Here is a 25,028-nt window from a genome sequence, read left to right as displayed (position 1 = left end):
CAAACAAGTGTTAAAGTCTTTTTGTCTAATAAAATGTCAGATAAAATCTACCTATTGACTTCCACCCTTTGCTGTTACCATCAGGCAGCAGCTGCTTGTTTTTAAGAGGTCAGATACTTTCTATGTCTTTCCGCCGTTGTGACCTTAAAATACATCACTATTATTTGACGCTCATGCTGCTGCAGCTTGACTGCCATAAGGGGGACTCAAGGAGTTCTATTTGTGAAAATATAATTTACGTTTTTCAAAAGACTACTCAACCAATACTCTTGTTATTATACTCCCACAAGGTTTCCTATTCCTCATGCTTTTCTTTCTGCTGAAATGTTCCTTCAGATCTATACTGAACAATAAAGATATGTCAATACGTTCAAGTCCCAGGCATTAACTTTTCAGGTCCCAACTTTTACAATATTGCAGTTTAAAGTGTCTCTCTATGAATACAATTAGAACTTTTGTACCTCTAGACATAAGACAGAATCATATATTTGCCCATAGCTGGACTCAGTGTAATTCTTTTGCTTTTAGACAAACGTACTCCAGATCCCATGTGAATTTCTAGTGAATTCTAAGCCTTAGTTTTTACACTATACCACTTTGGCTTCTTAAATTAATCGTACAAATTCCCAGAATTTCACTGTGAAGCAGTAATCTACTTAGCACATAGATTCTCCATTAAGCATATACTGAAAAATATCAAAAATAATTTGGGGGTGACACATGCAGAGGTGAGAAAATAAAGTCTAAGCATCTGATTTATGTTTTCATATCATGCAATACTAATATTTAAAAAAATCAACAACACATGGTACCTCAGAATCCCAAGAATTTTCTTCATCGTCCTTTTGTTTGGATTCTGATGGGAGTATCTCACCTATAAAAGGTTAATCACAGATACATTCATGAGATCATTTATCTACTAAAAATTTTAAAAACATATACAAATCTACTTTCATTCACGAATCTGTGGTTTTTCCTCTGTGGCCCGTATATTCTTTTTGTTGATTACAATGACTACTTCTATAGTCATTCCAATAGAATTCAAACCTAAAGAGTCTGAAAATTAACATTATTTCATTAGAATGCAGAAAAATAGAAATTTAACTAACTTGTATGAATTATCTCTTCACAAAGCAGTCATATCCTATTCTCCTGTGAAACAAAGTATGCCCTAGGTTTCCTGTTCATTCAGAAAACTGTAATTACCTAACATCTCTCATTTCTTTGTTACTTTTTATTTGGTAGTATTACTTACGTTGATTGACTCAGCAATCTCTCTTACACAGTTCTTCAAAAAAGATGATTTCTCAATGAATAAGATGCTTTAGAAATATTAACTTTTTGATGTCAGTCAACTATATGTCCAACCCTTTTACATTTCAGTATGCTATGACAGTGTGTTTTGCGTGCGTCTATGCTTTAGGAAGATAAGCTTAAAAAACTTTTATTGCGTATAAATTAAGAACTGCTTCATTTACAATGACACACTTCTTCCCTAATGCAACAATATCTTCAGAGTCAGCTTGTGACACCTTGGAGAAACATCAGAAATGTATAGGAAAATATAATTGCCTTAAGTAACCTAATGTTCCCACATGTAATAGGATAAAATCAAGGCCCACTCAAGACTTGACGAGTTCTCAGGGACATAAGACAGAAAAAGAATTTATACCAAAAATAACGTCCAGTTTTCTTTATCAGCACAAAGTACAAATTACAACTATTTGAATCAGGTTCAGGAAAAAAAGCAAACGTGCACAACTAAAACTTAAAAGACCGTTTCATCACTATGCATACGTTTATCATTTGACATCCATCAACTGTATACCTGGTTTTCAAAAGTAAATTTAACTTGTGATCTCAGCGTAGCTCATGTTCACAATTCATGCAGAGGGTCCAAGAAACTCAAATCACACTTTGGTAAGTCACCATTTTCACTCATTTTTAGAAGCGTACCCTGGATCGTTTCAGAGATCTAACGTGTTGCCACACCATAGCTCTAAGAAGCTGTGGGGCACAGTTCAAATCCTTAGTGGAGTGTATGATTGCACAAGGAAATACTTTAAATATTTTACTTTTAGTTTCTAATGACTAAGAAATCAGCAGATAAAACTAACTTTTTAAAGACTCCCAAATCTGCATGTTTTCAGTTTTATTTATTACTTATCGGCATAAAAATTGTGCAATTAACTATGGTACTGTCATACAGTGGAATTTTATAAATAACCTAATATTTAAAAACACAATTAATTGTGTCCTTTATGGATGTCTCTAAAAATTATAATGTTGATCAAAAAAGAATGTTGCCGAACATTACACTCTACAACCGTGTACACATTAGAAGTTGAAAAAAATTGTACATATTAAATATGACCACGCACACATGTTGTAAAATGTTTAAACATGCATAAGAAGAGTTTCTAAAAATAGTTTAGAATATTGGTTACTTCTAGGCAATAAATGGTACTAGTGTAAAAGGACTCTAAATCCAAATGCTTCAGAATCACAGTTTCATGAAAAAGTGTGTTTATCAAATATTCACAAAGAAATGAATAATTCCTTTCCTCATCTTTACAAGGTAAAGTTACCACACATACACGCAGGCACACACAGGCACACACGCAGACACACACACACACACACACAAACACACAGAGTTCACTAGTCCGAGTTACTGATTTTCTTAGGATTCTCAAAGTGACAACACCAGAAACAAGGTAATTCATGTTAAAACACAAGGGTTATATCAGTAAAAGATGGGATCCCCGAAGTAAACCGTGGTATTTGAATCAAGCTTCGAAGAGCTAAAAAAAGAAATTGGAGTTCCAACATTCACCTTCTTGAATCCTTAAGAAATACAGAAGTTCAAAATAGAAAACATTACAGTTTCAGGATACAAAAGTAGAAACATCTGAGATTAAGGCTACATTTTTAAAAAAAGATATTGAAAATTACTGTGCTTGTAATACCAGCTCTTCAAACATCAATACCAGTATTGGCATTACCTAGATCAAATCTTTTCATCAAAGTTGAAAAAAATAAAGCATTGGGGATAGAAGGACCATCAAAATGTCCAATATTGAAATATTGGTCTTTGCATAGTTACATTGAAAAATTTACCTGCTCTCAATGTTTGTTCATTCTTCAATTCCAAGGCTTTATTTGGAACAGACTTTTGCATTTCAATGGCAGGCTAAATGGGGTTGGAAGCAAAATGATTAATGAAGAATGTATACTTCACAAAATACATAGTTAATAAGTCATTCAAAATGAAATCATAAAACTAAATACCTCGAAGGCAGATGGCTTCTCGGGAGGCTCTAAAAAGCAAAAGAGATTTATCATCAATCATAAGTAAATATGACAAGCCAGCCACAAATGAATGCCGTGATAGTATCTAACTGACTCCTCTTGCTCCAATTGGAGAATGAATACTTTAGATTTGGAAAGTTTTCTTTTGGTTTGTTTAGGACACACACACGACAAGAATACACTGAAGAAAATTTAAATAGAGGTTTCACAGATCATGCAGCTAAGAATTCAAAAGCGAGATTGTGTTTCACATGTAAAAAGGGTTGATATAAGAAAATAAATGTCAAAGCTGAACATGGAATGCTACGCCACGTACTTAATGAAACACATTAGAATCACTTATATTATTCCATTCATCCTGTTCTTTAATATAGCCTATCTTCGGAAAGGTACATAGTTATGATGAGAGTTCAGCCGCATGTAGAACTGACATCTCGTCACTGAAGTGTTATGAATTGATCAGCTTGGATATACACTTAGGTCATAATACTAAATATGAATATTCGTTTTTTTCCATAACCATACGGTGTAATCACATGCCTATATTTCTGTATCCTCTACTTTATCCATCTGAATGCTTCTTGATCCACTCATGCAAGAAGATGTGTAAAACTCATCATGGAAATAATCTACACTAAGCTTTCAATATTGACATATTTATATAAAAATTTATTGCAATAGATTAAATAAACATAAAGAACTTTTTTTATATTGTTAAGACACCACAATATTTATCTTAAAAAGCAATCTTATTATTCAAGTATAAATTCAGTATTTTTTCAGTTCCTACAATTCGTCTGGTTCGGTGTATCATTAGTCTATAATAAATTTTTGTGGAATGGCAATTTTACCAAAACAACACACTTCCTTAAACATAAACCCAGTGTTCTTAGTTTCCAATATATCTCATTTCAATAGCTAACATCAACAAAATATATGTATTTGTCATGCCTGATTGTAACACAGAAACCTAATGAGTCACTGTGGTGTCCCCAATTCTAGTAGGACTCCTGCTTCCGGTAGTCTCTGGAGTGCCCACAGTCTACATTCTGGAGTGCAAATAATCTACATGAATCTGAAGTGAGTTCACTCAACTGTTCTTCTCAGAGTCTCCAGAATTACCTGCCTACATTCTTTCTTGTTTGTCCCCTGTTACCTGCCTAGAATGCTTCTACTAAAAAAAAAAAAAAAAAAAATAGAAAATATAAAAAAACCTCTAACTCTGAAGAATTCTTCCCATCCAACACTGTTTCAAATTTATTTGTCCAACACTTCCTTTCTCCTTGTTTAGTGATAGTATCTTAAATCTATAATTTCTGTTTATCATTTTCTTCTTCTTCTCTGGCTAAAAGCATACCCAGAAATAAAAGCAATATAATGCATTCTCTTGACCCTGTTATGTCTTGACCTTCTATCCAACTGCTCTTCTTCCACTTTTTTCCCATGAAAGGCCTCTCCTTTTGCTACTCAGAGCAAGCTCCAAGGACCACCAGCAGCAGCATCGCCTGAGAAATTATAAGAAATGCGTGCCACCACGTCCGGCTAAGTTTTTGTATTTTTAGTAGAGACAGGGTTTCACCGTGTTAGTCAGGATGGTCTCCATCTCCTCACCTAGTGATCTGCCAGTCACGGCCTCCCAACATGCTGGGATTACAGGCGTGAGCCACCGCACCCGGTCACCATTTTTTAAATAAATATGTGTAACTATCTTTTGTTTATGTTTTCTAAAGTAATGTGGTTGACAATTATATTAGGTATACTTTAAATATAAAACTGCTGGAGTTACAACCAGATGGTTTATTCTCAAGGCATTAATATCTTCTGAACTAGCATGTGAAGCCGTGGAGAATTTACACAATTTATATGAGAAATGTGATCATGAACTGAACTACTTCTTCCCATGTAAACAGATGAAAAGTCTAGATCCTCTCTAGGGAAAAAGAGAGCACAGTGCCATGAGACACAAAATGAATCTGTAACCAACTCTTTTCATAATAAACAAAATTTTGATTTTGTTTGATTTATATCTTTTTAAAAAAGAAAAAGAGAAAAAAGACTCAGACGTGCAACTTCAGACATTATTTCATATACAAGAGCCCATTTGTTATTTGGCACTTTAAAACCTTATGCATTTTTGAAAATTCCTGTTCTAACTTCTGATCTGAGCATCTCTGAAGTTCAACAAATACACCGGGGGCCTAATAGTTCACATAATAATGTTCCTATTTCTCCTATTTACTGATATTTTCTAAAAAGTGTAAACTAAAATTTTTCAGACTCATGACATGTCACAATGTCATAATTTTCATGGTTAACGAGTAACCGTTGTAATGCATATTGGAAAGTAGGACTTTTCCAATTCGTGTATTTTAAATATTTTCATTTTAATTTCTAACATTGGATGAAGCAGTAAATACTCCCACTTCAGTAAAAGCTCTGTGATATCAGCTGCCATTTAATGTCGACTTTTAGTGGCTAGGAAACACAGTCTAATTAAATGTGTTTTAGAGTTAACATGGCAAACTATGAGGCCTTAAATCAAAGCAGAGCTAATTGTATTGAGTACATCTAAAATATTCGATAAGCAAACAAGGAAGTTCCAGGACAATACGTACAGTGTACAACTATTTATTGAGAATTCCAGACATCGGCTGGGCACGGTGCCTCACGCCTGTAATTCCAGTACTTTGGGAGGCCGAGACGGGCGGATCACAAGGTCAGGAGATCCAGATCAGACCATCCTGGCTAACACACTGAAACCCTGTCTCTACTAAAAATACAAAACATTAGCTGGGCGTGGTGGCAGGCGCCTGGAGTCCCAGCTACTCGGGAGGCTGAGGCAGGAGAATGGCGTGAACCCGGGAGGCAGAGCTTGCATGAGCCGAGATCGCGCCACGGCACTCCAGCCTGGGCGAGCTCAAAAAAACAAAAACAAAACAAAACAAAAAAACTGAAGAAAAAAATACAAACAAAAAAAAAGAAGAAAATTTAAGACATGAAAACAAATTCTACACGTAGCCTATAAGACATGAAAACAAATTCTACACATAGTCTATAACCACAAATATGTTGCGAGCTTTTGTGTTTTTATTTCTTTGCTTTTTCAGATGGAGTCTCACTCTGTCACTCGGGCTAAAGTGGCACGAGCTCGGCTCATGCAACTTCTGCCTCCTAGGTTCAAGCCATTCTCCTGCCTCAGCCTCCAGAGTAGCTGAGATTACAGGCACCCACCACCACAACCGGCTATTTTTTGTTATTTTTAGTAGAGATGGAGTTTCACTAATTTGACCAGACTGGTCTGGGACTCCTGACCTTAACTTATCTGCCCGCCTTTGTCTCCCAAAATGCTAGGATTACAGGCACGTGCCACCGTGCACGGCCTATTGTAAAATGTTGTAAACGTTCATGGGAATGACAACAAAAACTAATTCAGGCTCTTTTGTACCTCTAGGCAATTCATTACAGTAGCATTAAAAGACACCAAGGCCAAATGCTTTGGGGTCACTCTTCTAAAACACCGTGTCTAGCCAAGAGTCATCAAGTAATGATTGCTTGACTTATTTTTTAAAATTATAAGTCACACACACATACAGTCATCTAATCAAAAAAAAAAAACTGATTTTATTAAGATTCTCAGAGTGGCAACACTCACAACTGTCATGTCAGCAAGTGAAACTTTCTTCTAAGTAAAGATCATAATTCCAATCAGCTTTGAACCACTGCAAATATTTCACAGTCTCAAAATTCACCTGCCTTAAAACCAAGCGCGTACAGAAATTGCAAATTGGAAACTTTATCCTATCAGGACATTAAAGTAGAACCGCATGAGGTAAAGCAGAATTTTTTTTCTAAATCTCTAAATCTTAGGCTTGTAAATGGCATTTTCTCAAACAGAAATACTCACATTGGCATTATTTGTATCGACATTTCCCGTCGAATTATGAATAGAAAACAACATTGGGAATGAAAAGTCTCGCAGCATTTCTAATATTTTAATATTCTTCTTTCCAGAGTAAAATTGAAATTACAAAATTTACCTGCTTTGAAAGTTTGCATGTCCATCAATTCTAAGGCTTTAGTGAGAATAGAAACTTTCATTCCGCAGGTAGCCTAAATGGGTTTGGAAACAAAACAATTAATATACAATGTATACTTCATAAAATATGTAGTTAATACTCAAGATAAAAATATAAAAGTTATTACCTTCAGAAGACCATCTTTATCAGGAGACTCTAAAAGAAAAGGGACATATATAATTGATTGTATGCAAGCTTGACAAAGCCTACCGAACATTCATGCAGTGTCAACATGAAGATGAATCCTCATGCTTGGATTGCAAAAGGGATTACACTAGCTTTTGGGGTCTTTGGGGTTATTGCATTTGTTATCATGCCAACGTGACAGAAATATACCTAAGAAAATTTGAAAACTAGATTTCATCAAACATGCCGTGAGGATTTCAACATTGAAAATATATTTAAGGTGACAATAACTAAAGCAGAAATATGCTAATATCAGTAAGAGAAAGCGGCCATATAAGGAAAGAAGTTGTATTTAACAAGATGACCAAGTCATGCCACACCCCACCAAAACAGAATAAATGACTAAGCTAATGGGAGAATGCTATGGCATATTGTTAAGGAAACACGTCAGAATCACTTATGTCAATATATACATGTAGCTATTATGTTCTTCAATTTGTCCTGGAGTTTAGGAATTGCAAATGTGTGATGAGAGTTCAAAGGTACAATGTACTTATCATTGCAGAGAAGGTTCTAAATTCAGCAGCATATCTACTTATAGAATAAAAATTAATAAATATATTCATTTTTGTACCTCTGTGAAATACGAGTATTTTTACATTCATAGGGTTCTCTAGTTTAGTCCTCTTAAAATTTCCTGATCCACTTATACAAAAAGGTCCAAGCGTACCCATCAACAAACCAATACAGGCCAGGTGCAGTGGCTCATGCCTGTAATTCCAGCACTTTGGAAGGCCGAGGAGGGCGGATCTCTGGAGGCCAGGGGTTCCAAACCAGCCTGGCCAAAATCACTATTTTGGAAACACTGTCCCCACTAAAATTACAAAAATCAACCAGGTATGGTGGCACATGCCTGTAATCTCAGCTACTTGGGTGCCTGAGGTACCAGAATCACTTGAACCCAGGAGGTGGAGGTTGCAGTGAGCCAAGATCATGCCATTGCACTCCAGCCTGGATGACAGAGCCAGACTCTGTCTCTTAAAAAGAAAAAACATGTAATGTGAAAGTATCAAAAACTAGAAGTAAACTTCCAGAGGCTTTTTAGATACCATTCACCTGCATATTTCAACGTTACAATAATGTAATATCGCCTCACCACAAGCTCCGCCTCCCGGGTTCACGCCATTCTCTTGTCTCAGCCTCCGGAGTAGCTGGGACTACAGGCGCCCACCACCACGCCCGGCTGATTTTTTGTATTTCTAGTAGAGGTGGGGTTTCACCATGTTAGCCAGGATGGTCTGGATCTCCTGACCTCGTGATCCACCCACCTTGGCCTCCCAAAGTGCTGGGATTACAGGCGTGAGCCACCACACCTGGCCTGAAATCTTAAAATAAATGAAAAACAAGCTAATCGCTGAACAAAAATTAAAAAGTTGCTGTAGAATGACAACAACACTGTACAACCATTTATATATGATTTTTGCAAAAAGTGTTAATACCAATATGTATATGCTGACTGCTAAGGAGAAAACTGATCTGGAATCACAGGAGCAAATCATGACACTGAGAAAATAAATGCAAAAGCTGAACGTAGAATGCTACACCATGTGTCTTTAAGGCAACACATTATAATAATTTATATCATTGCATTACAAACATTCATCATGTTCTTTAATATGTCCTGTCATTGAGAAGCCACACAGTTCGGATAAGAGTTCAGCTGAATGTTGAATTGACATCACATCAGAAAAAGTGTTATGAATTGATCTGCTTGGATATATACTTAGAGCATAATTTTAAATATAAATATTCCTTGATTTTCATACCCATATACTGGAATAGTATGCCAACATTTTTGTAATTTCTAGCTTAGTCATCTCAATATCTCTTAATCCACTCATGGAGGAAGATGTACAAATCTCATCAGGAATGGCAAATTTAATAAGCTTTCAATATTGATGTATTTCATTTAAATTTACTTGCAACAGACTTTTAAACATTAATAACATTTTCTATGTTAAAATCAGTAAAATACCTACGAATAACAACAATTTAGGTATTCAAGTCATAAATTCAGAGTTTTATGGTTTTTAAAATTAGTCTGGTTTCGTGTGGCATGTTATTTACTAATGAGGTTTTATAAAATGGCAATTTTACCAACACAATTTGCTTCCTTAAAAATAAAGCCAAGGTTCTTACATTCAAGTATATCTTATTCAAATTGTGAACGTCAAAAACATACATACATACATACATCTATATATATATATCTATATATTGATGCCTCATATTAATAAAGATTATTAGTGAGTCACTGAGGTTTAGTCCAATTCTAGTAATCCTCATGATTCCAGTAGTCTCCAGAGCACCCACACTCTAACAGTCTGCAGTAAATCTTTTCTAAATGCTTCCGAAGTGAGCTCACTCCATTTTCCTTCGTAGAAAATCCAAAATCATCTGGTTGGCTTCTCTCTTGTCCCCTGCTTCCTGCCTCACAATCTCTCTGTTTAGCAAAAATAATCACTAGACTTGTGCTCTTGATTCTTCCCATTCGACACCTGTTAAAATTATTTTTTCCCACTCTTTCCTTTTACTTTGTTGAGTGGTAGTATCTTCCACCTATAATTTCTATTGCGTTGCCCCTTTCTTCTTCTCCCCTGACTAAAAACGTCCTCAAAATTAAGAGCACCATAATGCTTTCTCCTGACCTTTTCTGTCCTGACCTTCTATCCAGTTGCTCTTCTTCCACATTTTTCCCACAAAAGGCCTCTCCTCTTACTACCCAGAGCAACGTCCAAGGACCACCAGCATCAGCATCGCCTGAGAACTTTTTAAAAATGCAGAATCCCAAGTCGGCTGAATCTCAGTGTGAATTGTTAACAAAGTTTTCAGCTGACTTTCTAAAGTTTGAAAACCTCTGGTCTATACGGAGTGTATATGACAAATTATATACATGTGTGGCCGTGCAGATATGCTTATTCTCACCTATTGCAAATAGAACACAGCTCTCCATGGTCAGGTGCTTCCATCCCTAATGGCTTCCCACCAGTGAGAAAGACATTAAGAGTCAGAATATTTTTGCTGTAATTCTCTGGTAAATTTTGGTACTAGAAGGTCACTTTATATTCTTCCCAAATTTCTAACCATACCCGATCTTTTCCTAAACAATCATTTCATTTTATCATCCTCCATTACATAAACCTGCTTCTTGTTCCCTCATGTACTATCCGTACGCTCTGTCTTTCTCAGTCTTCATTTGCTCTATTACTACTTTCTTCTTTCTTATTTTCTCATTTTCCTCAGGTCTTGCAATATCTTGAATTTAAACTAATAATTCAGCTCCTCTTCAGCACTCTCAATATAGTCTGTTGCCAACGCCTGATGAGACACATAGCTTATGACCATTGCACTTCTCTTTTTTTCGATGGTTTGCATTTAGGAGGTAATTTTCTTCAGCTACTAGAGGATATGCTTCCTCATCAGTTTGGAGAAATATTCGGTCAAATGATTTTTAAATATAAAACGGTTCTTACCTTCTAATTTTCCGTTTATTTTATCTATTTCTTTTTGACGTGTAGCCTTGGGTAAACACACATCCTTCTGTGAAACAGTCTCACAGAGACTCTGTTAAAAGTAATAGCAATAAGTAATTTCAATGGATAGATCCTAGTAATGAAGAGTATCAAAATTTCCTAATTAAATTCTTTTTTAAAAACACAATTTCCTCCTTTGCAAACAATTCGACTTAAGAGCAGATACATGTAGAAACCCAACACATTTTGATAGAAAACCTCACATAACCCTCTCTATATCAAGCTCATCTTTACGTTCATGTGGCCATTAACTCGGTGACTGAGCAGGAAAAACAAATCACCTTCACAAAAAAATTCACTCGTGCATATTGCAAAAAGTATCTCTCTTAAAAATATCTAACTTATGTTCTAGTCCTCATCAAAAATAAATAAGACATTTCAAACAAAATACAACACATTTGCTACTTGCCAGGACACATACCGCATTAAACATTTAAAATATTCACGATCATAGAACTGTTGAGTGTTAAAAATCATGCATGTCACGAACAGAACTTTTAGAGTCTGTCATAGAATGTATGTACAGAATTTGAAAAAGCTGCTTTCTTTCGGTAAACAGGGACTTAAAATAAGCAACATGTTTTTGACAAAATTTTTGGTGAGAGAAAAAGTGTTTGAATAGAATGTAAATGCAGTAAGAAAAAAATTATGTCACATCTAAATGAAAGCAAACAAGTGTTAAAGTCTTTTTGTCTAATAAAATGTCAGATAAAATCTACCTATTGACTTCCACCCTTTGCTGTTACCATCAGGCAGCAGCTGCTTGTTTTTAAGAGGTCAGATACTTTCTATGTCTTTCCGCCGTTGTGACCTTAAAATACATCACTATTATTTGACGCTCATGCTGCTGCAGCTTGACTGCCATAAGGGGGACTCAAGGAGTTCTATTTGTGAAAATATAATTTACGTTTTTCAAAAGACTACTCAACCAATACTCTTGTTATTATACTCCCACAAGGTTTCCTATTCCTCATGCTTTTCTTTCTGCTGAAATGTTCCTTCAGATCTATACTGAACAATAAAGATATGTCAATACGTTCAAGTCCCAGGCATTAACTTTTCAGGTCCCAACTTTTACAATATTGCAGTTTAAAGTGTCTCTCTATGAATACAATTAGAACTTTTGTACCTCTAGACATAAGACAGAATCATATATTTGCCCATAGCTGGACTCAGTGTAATTCTTTTGCTTTTAGACAAACGTACTCCAGATCCCATGTGAATTTCTAGTGAATTCTAAGCCTTAGTTTTTACACTATACCACTTTGGCTTCTTAAATTAATCGTACAAATTCCCAGAATTTCACTGTGAAGCAGTAATCTACTTAGCACATAGATTCTCCATTAAGCATATACTGAAAAATATCAAAAATAATTTGGGGGTGACACATGCAGAGGTGAGAAAATAAAGTCTAAGCATCTGATTTATGTTTTCATATCATGCAATACTAATATTTAAAAAAATCAACAACACATGGTACCTCAGAATCCCAAGAATTTTCTTCATCGTCCTTTTGTTTGGATTCTGATGGGAGTATCTCACCTATAAAAGGTTAATCACAGATACATTCATGAGATCATTTATCTACTAAAAATTTTAAAAACATATACAAATCTACTTTCATTCACGAATCTGTGGTTTTTCCTCTGTGGCCCGTATATTCTTTTTGTTGATTACAATGACTACTTCTATAGTCATTCCAATAGAATTCAAACCTAAAGAGTCTGAAAATTAACATTATTTCATTAGAATGCAGAAAAATAGAAATTTAACTAACTTGTATGAATTATCTCTTCACAAAGCAGTCATATCCTATTCTCCTGTGAAACAAAGTATGCCCTAGGTTTCCTGTTCATTCAGAAAACTGTAATTACCTAACATCTCTCATTTCTTTGTTACTTTTTATTTGGTAGTATTACTTACGTTGATTGACTCAGCAATCTCTCTTACACAGTTCTTCAAAAAAGATGATTTCTCAATGAATAAGATGCTTTAGAAATATTAACTTTTTGATGTCAGTCAACTATATGTCCAACCCTTTTACATTTCAGTATGCTATGACAGTGTGTTTTGCGTGCGTCTATGCTTTAGGAAGATAAGCTTAAAAAACTTTTATTGCGTATAAATTAAGAACTGCTTCATTTACAATGACACACTTCTTCCCTAATGCAACAATATCTTCAGAGTCAGCTTGTGACACCTTGGAGAAACATCAGAAATGTATAGGAAAATATAATTGCCTTAAGTAACCTAATGTTCCCACATGTAATAGGATAAAATCAAGGCCCACTCAAGACTTGACGAGTTCTCAGGGACATAAGACAGAAAAAGAATTTATACCAAAAATAACGTCCAGTTTTCTTTATCAGCACAAAGTACAAATTACAACTATTTGAATCAGGTTCAGGAAAAAAAGCAAACGTGCACAACTAAAACTTAAAAGACCGTTTCATCACTATGCATACGTTTATCATTTGACATCCATCAACTGTATACCTGGTTTTCAAAAGTAAATTTAACTTGTGATCTCAGCGTAGCTCATGTTCACAATTCATGCAGAGGGTCCAAGAAACTCAAATCACACTTTGGTAAGTCACCATTTTCACTCATTTTTAGAAGCGTACCCTGGATCGTTTCAGAGATCTAACGTGTTGCCACACCATAGCTCTAAGAAGCTGTGGGGCACAGTTCAAATCCTTAGTGGAGTGTATGATTGCACAAGGAAATACTTTAAATATTTTACTTTTAGTTTCTAATGACTAAGAAATCAGCAGATAAAACTAACTTTTTAAAGACTCCCAAATCTGCATGTTTTCAGTTTTATTTATTACTTATCGGCATAAAAATTGTGCAATTAACTATGGTACTGTCATACAGTGGAATTTTATAAATAACCTAATATTTAAAAACACAATTAATTGTGTCCTTTATGGATGTCTCTAAAAATTATAATGTTGATCAAAAAAGAATGTTGCCGAACATTACACTCTACAACCGTGTACACATTAGAAGTTGAAAAAAATTGTACATATTAAATATGACCACGCACACATGTTGTAAAATGTTTAAACATGCATAAGAAGAGTTTCTAAAAATAGTTTAGAATATTGGTTACTTCTAGGCAATAAATGGTACTAGTGTAAAAGGACTCTAAATCCAAATGCTTCAGAATCACAGTTTCATGAAAAAGTGTGTTTATCAAATATTCACAAAGAAATGAATAATTCCTTTCCTCATCTTTACAAGGTAAAGTTACCACACATACACGCAGGCACACACAGGCACACACGCAGACACACACACACACACACACAAACACACAGAGTTCACTAGTCCGAGTTACTGATTTTCTTAGGATTCTCAAAGTGACAACACCAGAAACAAGGTAATTCATGTTAAAACACAAGGGTTATATCAGTAAAAGATGGGATCCCCGAAGTAAACCGTGGTATTTGAATCAAGCTTCGAAGAGCTAAAAAAAGAAATTGGAGTTCCAACATTCACCTTCTTGAATCCTTAAGAAATACAGAAGTTCAAAATAGAAAACATTACAGTTTCAGGATACAAAAGTAGAAACATCTGAGATTAAGGCTACATTTTTAAAAAAAGATATTGAAAATTACTGTGCTTGTAATACCAGCTCTTCAAACATCAATACCAGTATTGGCATTACCTAGATCAAATCTTTTCATCAAAGTTGAAAAAAATAAAGCATTGGGGATAGAAGGACCATCAAAATGTCCAATATTGAAATATTGGTCTTTGCATAGTTACATTGAAAAATTTACCTGCTCTCAATGTTTGTTCATTCTTCAATTCCAAGGCTTTATTTGGAACAGACTTTTGCATTTCAATGGCAGGCTAAATGGGGTTGGAAGCAAAATGATTAATGAAGAATGTATACTTCACAAAATACATAGTTAATAAGTCATTCAAAATGAAATCATAAAACTAAATACCTCGAAGGCAGATGGCTTCTCGGGAGGCTCTAAAAAGCAAAAGAGATTTATCATCAATCATAAGTAAATATGACAAGCCAGCCACAAATGAATGCCGTGATAGTATCTAACTGACTCCTCTTGCTCCAATTGGAGAATGAATACTTTAGATTTGGAAAGTTTTCTTTTGGTTTGTTTAGGACACACACACGACAAGAATACACTGAAGAAAATTTAAATAGAGGTTTCACAGATCATGCAGCTAAGAATTCAAAAGCGAGATTGTGTTTCACATGTAAAAAGGGTTGATATAAGAAAATAAATGTCAAAGCTGAACATGGAATGCTACGCCACGTACTTAATGAAACACATTAGAATCACTTATATTATTCCATTCATCCTGTTCTTTAATATAGCCTATCTTCGGAAAGGTACATAGTTATGATGAGAGTTCAGCCGCATGTAGAACTGACATCTCGTCACTGAAGTGTTATGAATTGATCAGCTTGGATATACACTTAGGTCATAATACTAAATATGAATATTCGTTTTTTTCCATAACCATACGGTGTAATCACATGCCTATATTTCTGTATCCTCTACTTTATCCATCTGAATGCTTCTTGATCCACTCATGCAAGAAGATGTGTAAAACTCATCATGGAAATAATCTACACTAAGCTTTCAATATTGACATATTTATATAAAAATTTATTGCAATAGATTAAATAAACATAAAGAACTTTTTTTATATTGTTAAGACACCACAATATTTATCTTAAAAAGCAATCTTATTATTCAAGTATAAATTCAGTATTTTTTCAGTTCCTACAATTCGTCTGGTTCGGTGTATCATTAGTCTATAATAAATTTTTGTGGAATGGCAATTTTACCAAAACAACACACTTCCTTAAACATAAACCCAGTGTTCTTAGTTTCCAATATATCTCATTTCAATAGCTAACATCAACAAAATATATGTATTTGTCATGCCTGATTGTAACACAGAAACCTAATGAGTCACTGTGGTGTCCCCAATTCTAGTAGGACTCCTGCTTCCGGTAGTCTCTGGAGTGCCCACAGTCTACATTCTGGAGTGCAAATAATCTACATGAATCTGAAGTGAGTTCACTCAACTGTTCTTCTCAGAGTCTCCAGAATTACCTGCCTACATTCTTTCTTGTTTGTCCCCTGTTACCTGCCTAGAATGCTTCTACTAAAAAAAAAAAAAAAAAAAATAGAAAATATAAAAAAACCTCTAACTCTGAAGAATTCTTCCCATCCAACACTGTTTCAAATTTATTTGTCCAACACTTCCTTTCTCCTTGTTTAGTGATAGTATCTTAAATCTATAATTTCTGTTTATCATTTTCTTCTTCTTCTCTGGCTAAAAGCATACCCAGAAATAAAAGCAATATAATGCATTCTCTTGACCCTGTTATGTCTTGACCTTCTATCCAACTGCTCTTCTTCCACTTTTTTCCCATGAAAGGCCTCTCCTTTTGCTACTCAGAGCAAGCTCCAAGGACCACCAGCAGCAGCATCGCCTGAGAAATTATAAGAAATGCGTGCCACCACGTCCGGCTAAGTTTTTGTATTTTTAGTAGAGACAGGGTTTCACCGTGTTAGTCAGGATGGTCTCCATCTCCTCACCTAGTGATCTGCCAGTCACGGCCTCCCAACATGCTGGGATTACAGGCGTGAGCCACCGCACCCGGTCACCATTTTTTAAATAAATATGTGTAACTATCTTTTGTTTATGTTTTCTAAAGTAATGTGGTTGACAATTATATTAGGTATACTTTAAATATAAAACTGCTGGAGTTACAACCAGATGGTTTATTCTCAAGGCATTAATATCTTCTGAACTAGCATGTGAAGCCGTGGAGAATTTACACAATTTATATGAGAAATGTGATCATGAACTGAACTACTTCTTCCCATGTAAACAGATGAAAAGTCTAGATCCTCTCTAGGGAAAAAGAGAGCACAGTGCCATGAGACACAAAATGAATCTGTAACCAACTCTTTTCATAATAAACAAAATTTTGATTTTGTTTGATTTATATCTTTTTAAAAAAGAAAAAGAGAAAAAAGACTCAGACGTGCAACTTCAGACATTATTTCATATACAAGAGCCCATTTGTTATTTGGCACTTTAAAACCTTATGCATTTTTGAAAATTCCTGTTCTAACTTCTGATCTGAGCATCTCTGAAGTTCAACAAATACACCGGGGGCCTAATAGTTCACATAATAATGTTCCTATTTCTCCTATTTACTGATATTTTCTAAAAAGTGTAAACTAAAATTTTTCAGACTCATGACATGTCACAATGTCATAATTTTCATGGTTAACGAGTAACCGTTGTAATGCATATTGGAAAGTAGGACTTTTCCAATTCGTGTATTTTAAATATTTTCATTTTAATTTCTAACATTGGATGAAGCAGTAAATACTCCCACTTCAGTAAAAGCTCTGTGATATCAGCTGCCATTTAATGTCGACTTTTAGTGGCTAGGAAACACAGTCTAATTAAATGTGTTTTAGAGTTAACATGGCAAACTATGAGGCCTTAAATCAAAGCAGAGCTAATTGTATTGAGTACATCTAAAATATTCGATAAGCAAACAAGGAAGTTCCAGGACAATACGTACAGTGTACAACTATTTATTGAGAATTCCAGACATCGGCTGGGCACGGTGCCTCACGCCTGTAATTCCAGTACTTTGGGAGGCCGAGACGGGCGGATCACAAGGTCAGGAGATCCAGATCAGACCATCCTGGCTAACACACTGAAACCCTGTCTCTACTAAAAATACAAAACATTAGCTGGGCGTGGTGGCAGGCGCCTGGAGTCCCAGCTACTCGGGAGGCTGAGGCAGGAGAATGGCGTGAACCCGGGAGGCAGAGCTTGCATGAGCCGAGATCGCGCCACGGCACTCCAGCCTGGGCGAGCTCAAAAAAACAAAAACAAAACAAAACAAAAAAACTGAAGAAAAAAATACAAACAAAAAAAAAGAAGAAAATTTAAGACATGAAAACAAATTCTACACGTAGCCTATAAGACATGAAAACAAATTCTACACATAGTCTATAACCACAAATATGTTGCGAGCTTTTGTGTTTTTATTTCTTTGCTTTTTCAGATGGAGTCTCACTCTGTCACTCGGGCTAAAGTGGCACGAGCTCGGCTCATGCAACTTCTGCCTCCTAGGTTCAAGCCATTCTCCTGCCTCAGCCTCCAGAGTAGCTGAGATTACAGGCACCCACCACCACAACCGGCTATTTTTTGTTATTTTTAGTAGAGATGGAGTTTCACTAATTTGACCAGACTGGTCTGGGACTCCTGACCTTAACTTATCTGCCCGCCTTTGTCTCCCAAAATGCTAGGATTACAGGCACGTGCCACCGTGCACGGCCTATTGTAAAATGTTGTAAACGTTCATGGGAATGACAACAAAAACTAATTCAGGCTCTTTTGTACCTCTAGGCAATTCATTACAGTAGCATTAAAAGACACCAAGGCCAAATGCTTTGGGGTCACTCTTCTAAAACACCGTGTCTAGCCAAGAGTCATCAAGTAATGATTGCTTGACTTATTTTTTAAAATTATAAGTCACACACACATACAGTCATCTAATCAAAAAAAAAAAACTGATTTTATTAAGATTCTCAGAGTGGCAACACTCACAACTGTCATGTCAGCAAGTGAAACTTTCTTCTAAGTAAAGATCATAATTCCAATCAGCTTTGAACCACTGCAAATATTTCACAGTCTCAAAATTCACCTGCCTTAAAACCAAGCGCGTACAGAAATTGCAAATTGGAAACTTTATCCTATCAGGACATTAAAGTAGAACCGCATGAGGTAAAGCAGAATTTTTTTTCTAAATCTCTAAATCTTAGGCTTGTAAATGGCATTTTCTCAAACAGAAATACTCACATTGGCATTATTTGTATCGACATTTCCCGTCGAATTATGAATAGAAAACAACATTGGGAATGAAAAGTCTCGCAGCATTTCTAATATTTTAATATTCTTCTTTCCAGAGTAAAATTGAAATTACAAAATTTACCTGCTTTGAAAGTTTGCATGTCCATCAATTCTAAGGCTTTAGTGAGAATAGAAACTTTCATTCCGCAGGTAGCCTAAATGGGTTTGGAAACAAAACAATTAATATACAATGTATACTTCATAAAATATGTAGTTAATACTCAAGATAAAAATATAAAAGTTATTACCTTCAGAAGACCATCTTTATCAGGAGACTCTAAAAGAAAAGGGACATATATAATTGATTGTATGCAAGCTTGACAAAGCCTACCGAACATTCATGCAGTGTCAACATGAAGATGAATCCTCATGCTTGGATTGCAAAAGGGATTACACTAGCTTTTGGGGTCTTTGGGGTTATTGCATTTGTTATCATGCCAACGTGACAGAAATATACCTAAGAAAATTTGAAAACTAGATTTCATCAAACATGCCGTGAGGATTTCAACATTGAAAATATATTTAAGGTGACAATAACTAAAGCAGAAATATGCTAATATCAGTAAGAGAAAGCGGCCATATAAGGAAAGAAGTTGTATTTAACAAGATGACCAAGTCATGCCACACCCCACCAAAACAGAATAAATGACTAAGCTAATGGGAGAATGCTATGGCATATTGTTAAGGAAACACGTCAGAATCACTTATGTCAATATATACATGTAGCTATTATGTTCTTCAATTTGTCCTGGAGTTTAGGAATTGCAAATGTGTGATGAGAGTTCAAAGGTACAATGTACTTATCATTGCAGAGAAGGTTCTAAATTCAGCAGCATATCTACTTATAGAATAAAAATTAATAAATATATTCATTTTTGTACCTCTGTGAAATACGAGTATTTTTACATTCATAGGGTTCTCTAGTTTAGTCCTCTTAAAATTTCCTGATCCACTTATACAAAAAGGTCCAAGCGTACCCATCAACAAACCAATACAGGCCAGGTGCAGTGGCTCATGCCTGTAATTCCAGCACTTTGGAAGGCCGAGGAGGGCGGATCTCTGGAGGCCAGGGGTTCCAAACCAGCCTGGCCAAAATCACTATTTTGGAAACACTGTCCCCACTAAAATTACAAAAATCAACCAGGTATGGTGGCACATGCCTGTAATCTCAGCTACTTGGGTGCCTGAGGTACCAGAATCACTTGAACCCAGGAGGTGGAGGTTGCAGTGAGCCAAGATCATGCCATTGCACTCCAGCCTGGATGACAGAGCCAGACTCTGTCTCTTAAAAAGAAAAAACATGTAATGTGAAAGTATCAAAAACTAGAAGTAAACTTCCAGAGGCTTTTTAGATATCATTCACCTGCATATTTCAACGTTACAATAATGTAATATCGCCTCACCACAAGCTCCGCCTCCCGGGTTCACGCCATTCTCTTGTCTCAGCCTCCGGAGTAGCTGGGACTACAGGCACCCACCACCACGCCCGGCTGATTTTTTGTATTTCTAGTAGAGGTGGGGTTTCACCATGTTAGCCAGGATGGTCTGGATCTCCTGACCTCGTGATCCACCCACCTTGGCCTCCCAAAGTGCTGGGATTACAGGCGTGAGCCACCACACCTGGCCTGAAATCTTAAAATAAATGAAAAACAAGCTAATCGCTGAACAAAAATTAAAAAGTTGCTGTAGAATGACAACAACACTGTACAACCATTTATATATGATTTTTGCAAAAAGTGTTAATACCAATATGTATATGCTGACTGCTAAGGAGAAAACTGATCTGGAATCACAGGAGCAAATCATGACACTGAGAAAATAAATGCAAAAGCTGAACGTAGAATGCTACACCATGTGTCTTTAAGGCAACACATTATAATAATTTATATCATTGCATTACAAACATTCATCATGTTCTTTAATATGTCCTGTCATTGAGAAGCCACACAGTTCGGATAAGAGTTCAGCTGAATGTAGAATTGACATCACATCAGAAAAAGTGTTATGAATTGATCTGCTTGGATATATACTTAGAGCATAATTTTAAATATAAATATTCCTTGATTTTCATACCCATATACTGGGTATGAAATACCCAGTATGAATAGTATGCCAACATTTTTGTAATTTCTAGCTTAGTCATCTCAATATCTCTTAATCCACTCATGGAGGAAGATGTACGAATTTCATCAGGAATGGCAAATTTAATCAGCTTTCAATATTGATGTATTTCATTTAAATTTAGTTGCAACAGACTTTTAAATATTAATAACATTTTCTATTTTAAAATCAGTAAAATACCTACGAATAACAACAATTTAGGTATTCAAGTCATTAATTCAGAGTTTTATGGTTTTTAAAATTAGTCTGGTTTCGTGTATCATGTTATTTGCTAATGAGGTTTTATAAAATGGCAATTTTACCAACACAATTTGCCTCCTTAAAAATAAAGCCAAGGTTCTTACATTCAAGTATATCTTATTCAAATTGTGAACGTCAAAAACATACATACATACACACATCTATATATATATATATATTTGATGCCTCATATTAATAAAGAAAATTAATGAGTCACTGAAGTTTAGTCCAATTCTAGTAATCCTCATGATTCCAGTAGTCTCCAGAGCACCCACACTCTAACATTCTGCAGTAAAACTTTTCTAAATGCTTCCGAAGTGAGCTCACTCCATTTTCCTTCATAGAAAATCCAAAATCATCTAGCTGGCTTCTCTCTTGTCCCCTGCTTCCTGCCTCACAATCTCTCTGCTTTAGCAAAAATAATCACTAGACTTGTGCTCTTGATTCTTCCCATTCGACACCTGTTAAAATTATTTTTTCCCACTCTTTCCTTTTGCTTTGTTGAGTGGTAGTGTCTTCCACCTATAATTTCTATTGCGTTGCCCCTTTCTTCTTCTCCCCTGACTAAAAACATCCTCAAAATTAAGAGCACCATAATGCTTTCTCCTGACCTTTTCTGTCCTGACCTTCTATCCAACTGTTCTTCTTCCACATTTTTCCCACAAAAGGCCTCTCCTCTTGCTACCCAGAGCAAGGTCCAACGACCACCAGCATCAGCATCGCCTGAGAACTTATTAAAAATGCAGAATCCCAAGTCGGCTGAATCTCAGTGTGGATTGTTAACAAGGTTTTCAGCTGACTTTCTAAAGTTTGAAAACCTCTGGTCTATACGGAGTGTATATGACAAATTATATACATGTGTGGCCGTGCAGATATGCTTATTCTCACCTATTGCAAATAGAACACAGCTCTCCATGGTCAGGTGCTTCCATCCCTAATGGCTTCCCACCAGTGAGAAAGACATTAAGAGTCAGAATATTTTTGCTGTAATTCTCTGGTAAATTTTGGTACTAGGAGGTCACTTTATATTCTTCCCAAATTTCTAACCATACCCGATCTTTTCCTAAACAATCATTTCATTTTATCATCCTCCATTACATAAACCTGCTTCTTGTTCCTTCATGTACTTTCTGTATGCTCTGTCTTTCTCAGTCTTCATTTACTCTGTTACTACTTTCTTCTTTCTTATTTTCTCATTTTCCTCACGTCTTGGAATATCTTGAATTCAAACTAGTAATTCAGCTCCTCTTCAGCACTCTCAATATAGTCTGTTGCCATCACCTGATGAGACACATAACTTATGACCATTGCACTTCTCTTTTTTTCCATGGTTTGCATTTAGGAGGTAATTTTCTTCAGCTACTAGAGGATATCCTTCCTCACCAGTTTAGAGAAATATTCGGTCAAATGATTTTTAAATAAAAAACGGTTCTTACCTTCTAATTTCCCGTTTATTTTATCTATTTCTTTTTGATGTGTAGCCTTGGGTAAACACACATCCTTCTGTGAAACAGTCTCATAGAGACTCTGTTAAAAGTAATAGCAATAAATAATGTCAATGGATAAATCCTAGTAATGAAGAGTATCAAAATTTCCTAATTAAATTCTTTTTTAAAAACACAATTTCCTACTTTGCAAACAATTCGACTTAAGAGCAGATACATGTAGAAAACCAACACATTTTGATAGAAAACCTCACATAACCCTCTCTACATCAAGCTCATCTTTACGTTCATGTGGCCATTAACTCAGTGACTGAGCAGGAAAAACAAATCACCTTCACAAAAAAATTCACTCATGCATATTGCAAAAAGTATCTCTCTTAAAAATATCTAACTTATGTTCTAGTCCTCATCAAAAATAAATAAGACATTTCAAACAAAATACAACACATTTGCTACTTGCCAGGACACATACAGCATTAAACATTTAAAATATTCACGATCATAGAACTGTTGAGTGTTAAAAATCATGCATGTCATGAAGAGAACTTTTAGAGTCTGTCATAGAATGTATGCACAGAATATGAAAAAGCTGCTTTCTTTCGGTAAACAGGGACTTAAAATAAGCAACATGTTTTTGACAAAATTTATGGTGAGAGAAAAAGTGCTTGAATAGAATGTAAATGCAGTAAGAAAAAAATGATGTCACATCTAAATGAAAGCAAACAAGTATTAAAGTCTTTTTGTCTAATAAAATATCAGATAAAATCTACCTATTGACTTCCACCCTTTGCTGTTACCATCAGGCAGCAGCTGCTTGTTTCTAACAGGTCAGATACTTTCTATGTCTTTCCGCCGTTGTGACCTTAAAATACATCACTATTATTTGACGCTCATGCTGCTGCAGCTTGACTGCCATAAGGGGACTCAAGGAGTTCTATTTGTGAAAATATAATTTATATTTTTCAAAAGACTACTCAACCAATACTTTTGTTATTATACTCCCACAAGGTTTCCTATTCCTCATGCTTTTCTTTCTGCTGAAATGTTCCTTCAGATCTATACTGAACAATAAAGATATGTCAATACGTTCAAGTCCCAGGCATTAACTTTTCAGGTCCCAACTTTTACAATATTGCAGTTTAAAGTGTCTCTCTATGAATACAATTAGAACTTTTGTACCTCTAGATATAAGACAGAATCATATATTTGCCCATAGCTGGACTCAGTGTAATTCTTTTGCTTTTAGACAAACGTACTCCAGATCCCATGTGAATTTCTAGTGAATTCTAAGCCTTAGTTTTTACACTATACCACTTTGGCTTCTTAAATTAATCGTACAAATTCCCAGAATTTCACTGTGAAGCAGTAATCTACTTAGCACATAGATTCTCCATTAAGCATATACCGAAAAATATCAAAAATAATTTGGGGGTGACATATGCAGAGGTGAGAAAATAAAGTCTAAGCATCTGATTTTATGTTTTCATATCATGCAATACTAATATTTAAAAAAATCAACAACACATGGTACCTCAGTATCCCAAGAATTTTCTTCATAGTCCTTTTGTTTGGATTCTGATGGGAGTATCTCATCTATAAAAGGTTAATCACAGATACATTCATGAGCACATTTCTCTACTAAAACTTTTAAAAACATATACAAATCTACTTTCATTCACGAATCTGTGGTTTTTCCTCTGTGGCCCGTATATTCTTTTTGTTGATTACAATGACTACTTCTATAGTCATTCCAATAGAATTCAAATCTAAAAAGTCTGACAATTAACATTATGTCATTAGAATGCAGAAAAATAGAAATTTGACTAACTTGTATGAATTATTTCTTCACAAAGCAGTCATATCCTATTCTCCTGTGAAACACAGTATGCCCTAGGTTTCCTGTTCATTCAGAAAACTGTAATTACCTATCATCTCTCATTTCTTTGTTACTTTTTATTTGGTAGTATTACTTACGTTGATTGACTCAGCAATCTCTCTTACGCAGTTCTTCAAAAAAGATGATTTATCAATGAATAAGATGTTTCAGGAATATTAACTTTTTGATGTCAGTCAACTATATGTCCAACCCTTTTACATTTCAGTATGCATGACATTGTATTGGGTGTGTTTTTTCGTGTGTATATGCTTTAGGAAGATAAGCTTAAAAAGCTTTTATTGCA

General features: G+C 35.3%; 1 protein-coding gene across 2 annotated transcripts in view; it reads right to left on the bottom strand.

The window, feature by feature from the left end:
* Positions 1 to 25,028, bottom strand: part of ANKRD30A (ankyrin repeat domain 30A) — a 212,921-nt gene that overhangs the window by 147,965 nt on the left and 39,928 nt on the right. The window contains exons 18-30 of one of the 2 annotated variants that reach the window (XM_024346307.3): positions 24,380 to 24,441; positions 22,840 to 22,930; positions 19,291 to 19,319; positions 19,125 to 19,197; positions 15,067 to 15,095; positions 14,896 to 14,968; positions 12,588 to 12,649; positions 11,048 to 11,138; positions 7,516 to 7,544; positions 7,350 to 7,422; positions 3,292 to 3,320; positions 3,121 to 3,193; positions 813 to 874 (exon numbers count right to left, since the gene is read on the bottom strand). In XM_024346307.3, coding sequence (XP_024202075.3) covers positions 813 to 874; positions 3,121 to 3,193; positions 3,292 to 3,320; positions 7,350 to 7,422; positions 7,516 to 7,544; positions 11,048 to 11,138; positions 12,588 to 12,649; positions 14,896 to 14,968; positions 15,067 to 15,095; positions 19,125 to 19,197; positions 19,291 to 19,319; positions 22,840 to 22,930; positions 24,380 to 24,441 — 776 coding nt within the window. Of the gene's footprint in view, positions 1 to 812; positions 875 to 3,120; positions 3,194 to 3,291; positions 3,321 to 7,349; positions 7,423 to 7,515; positions 7,545 to 11,047; positions 11,139 to 12,587; positions 12,650 to 14,895; positions 14,969 to 15,066; positions 15,096 to 19,124; positions 19,198 to 19,290; positions 19,320 to 22,839; positions 22,931 to 24,379; positions 24,442 to 25,028 lie in introns of those variants that run through there. The other variant, XM_054660997.2, reaches the window with a different exon arrangement.

The sequence above is a fragment of the Pan troglodytes genome, chromosome 8 (genome assembly GCF_028858775.2).
Source record: "Pan troglodytes isolate AG18354 chromosome 8, NHGRI_mPanTro3-v2.0_pri, whole genome shotgun sequence".
NCBI lineage: Eukaryota > Metazoa > Chordata > Mammalia > Primates > Hominidae > Pan > Pan troglodytes.
Note: the sequence above shows the minus strand (reverse complement) of the source record. Positions and strands in the feature narration are given on the sequence as shown.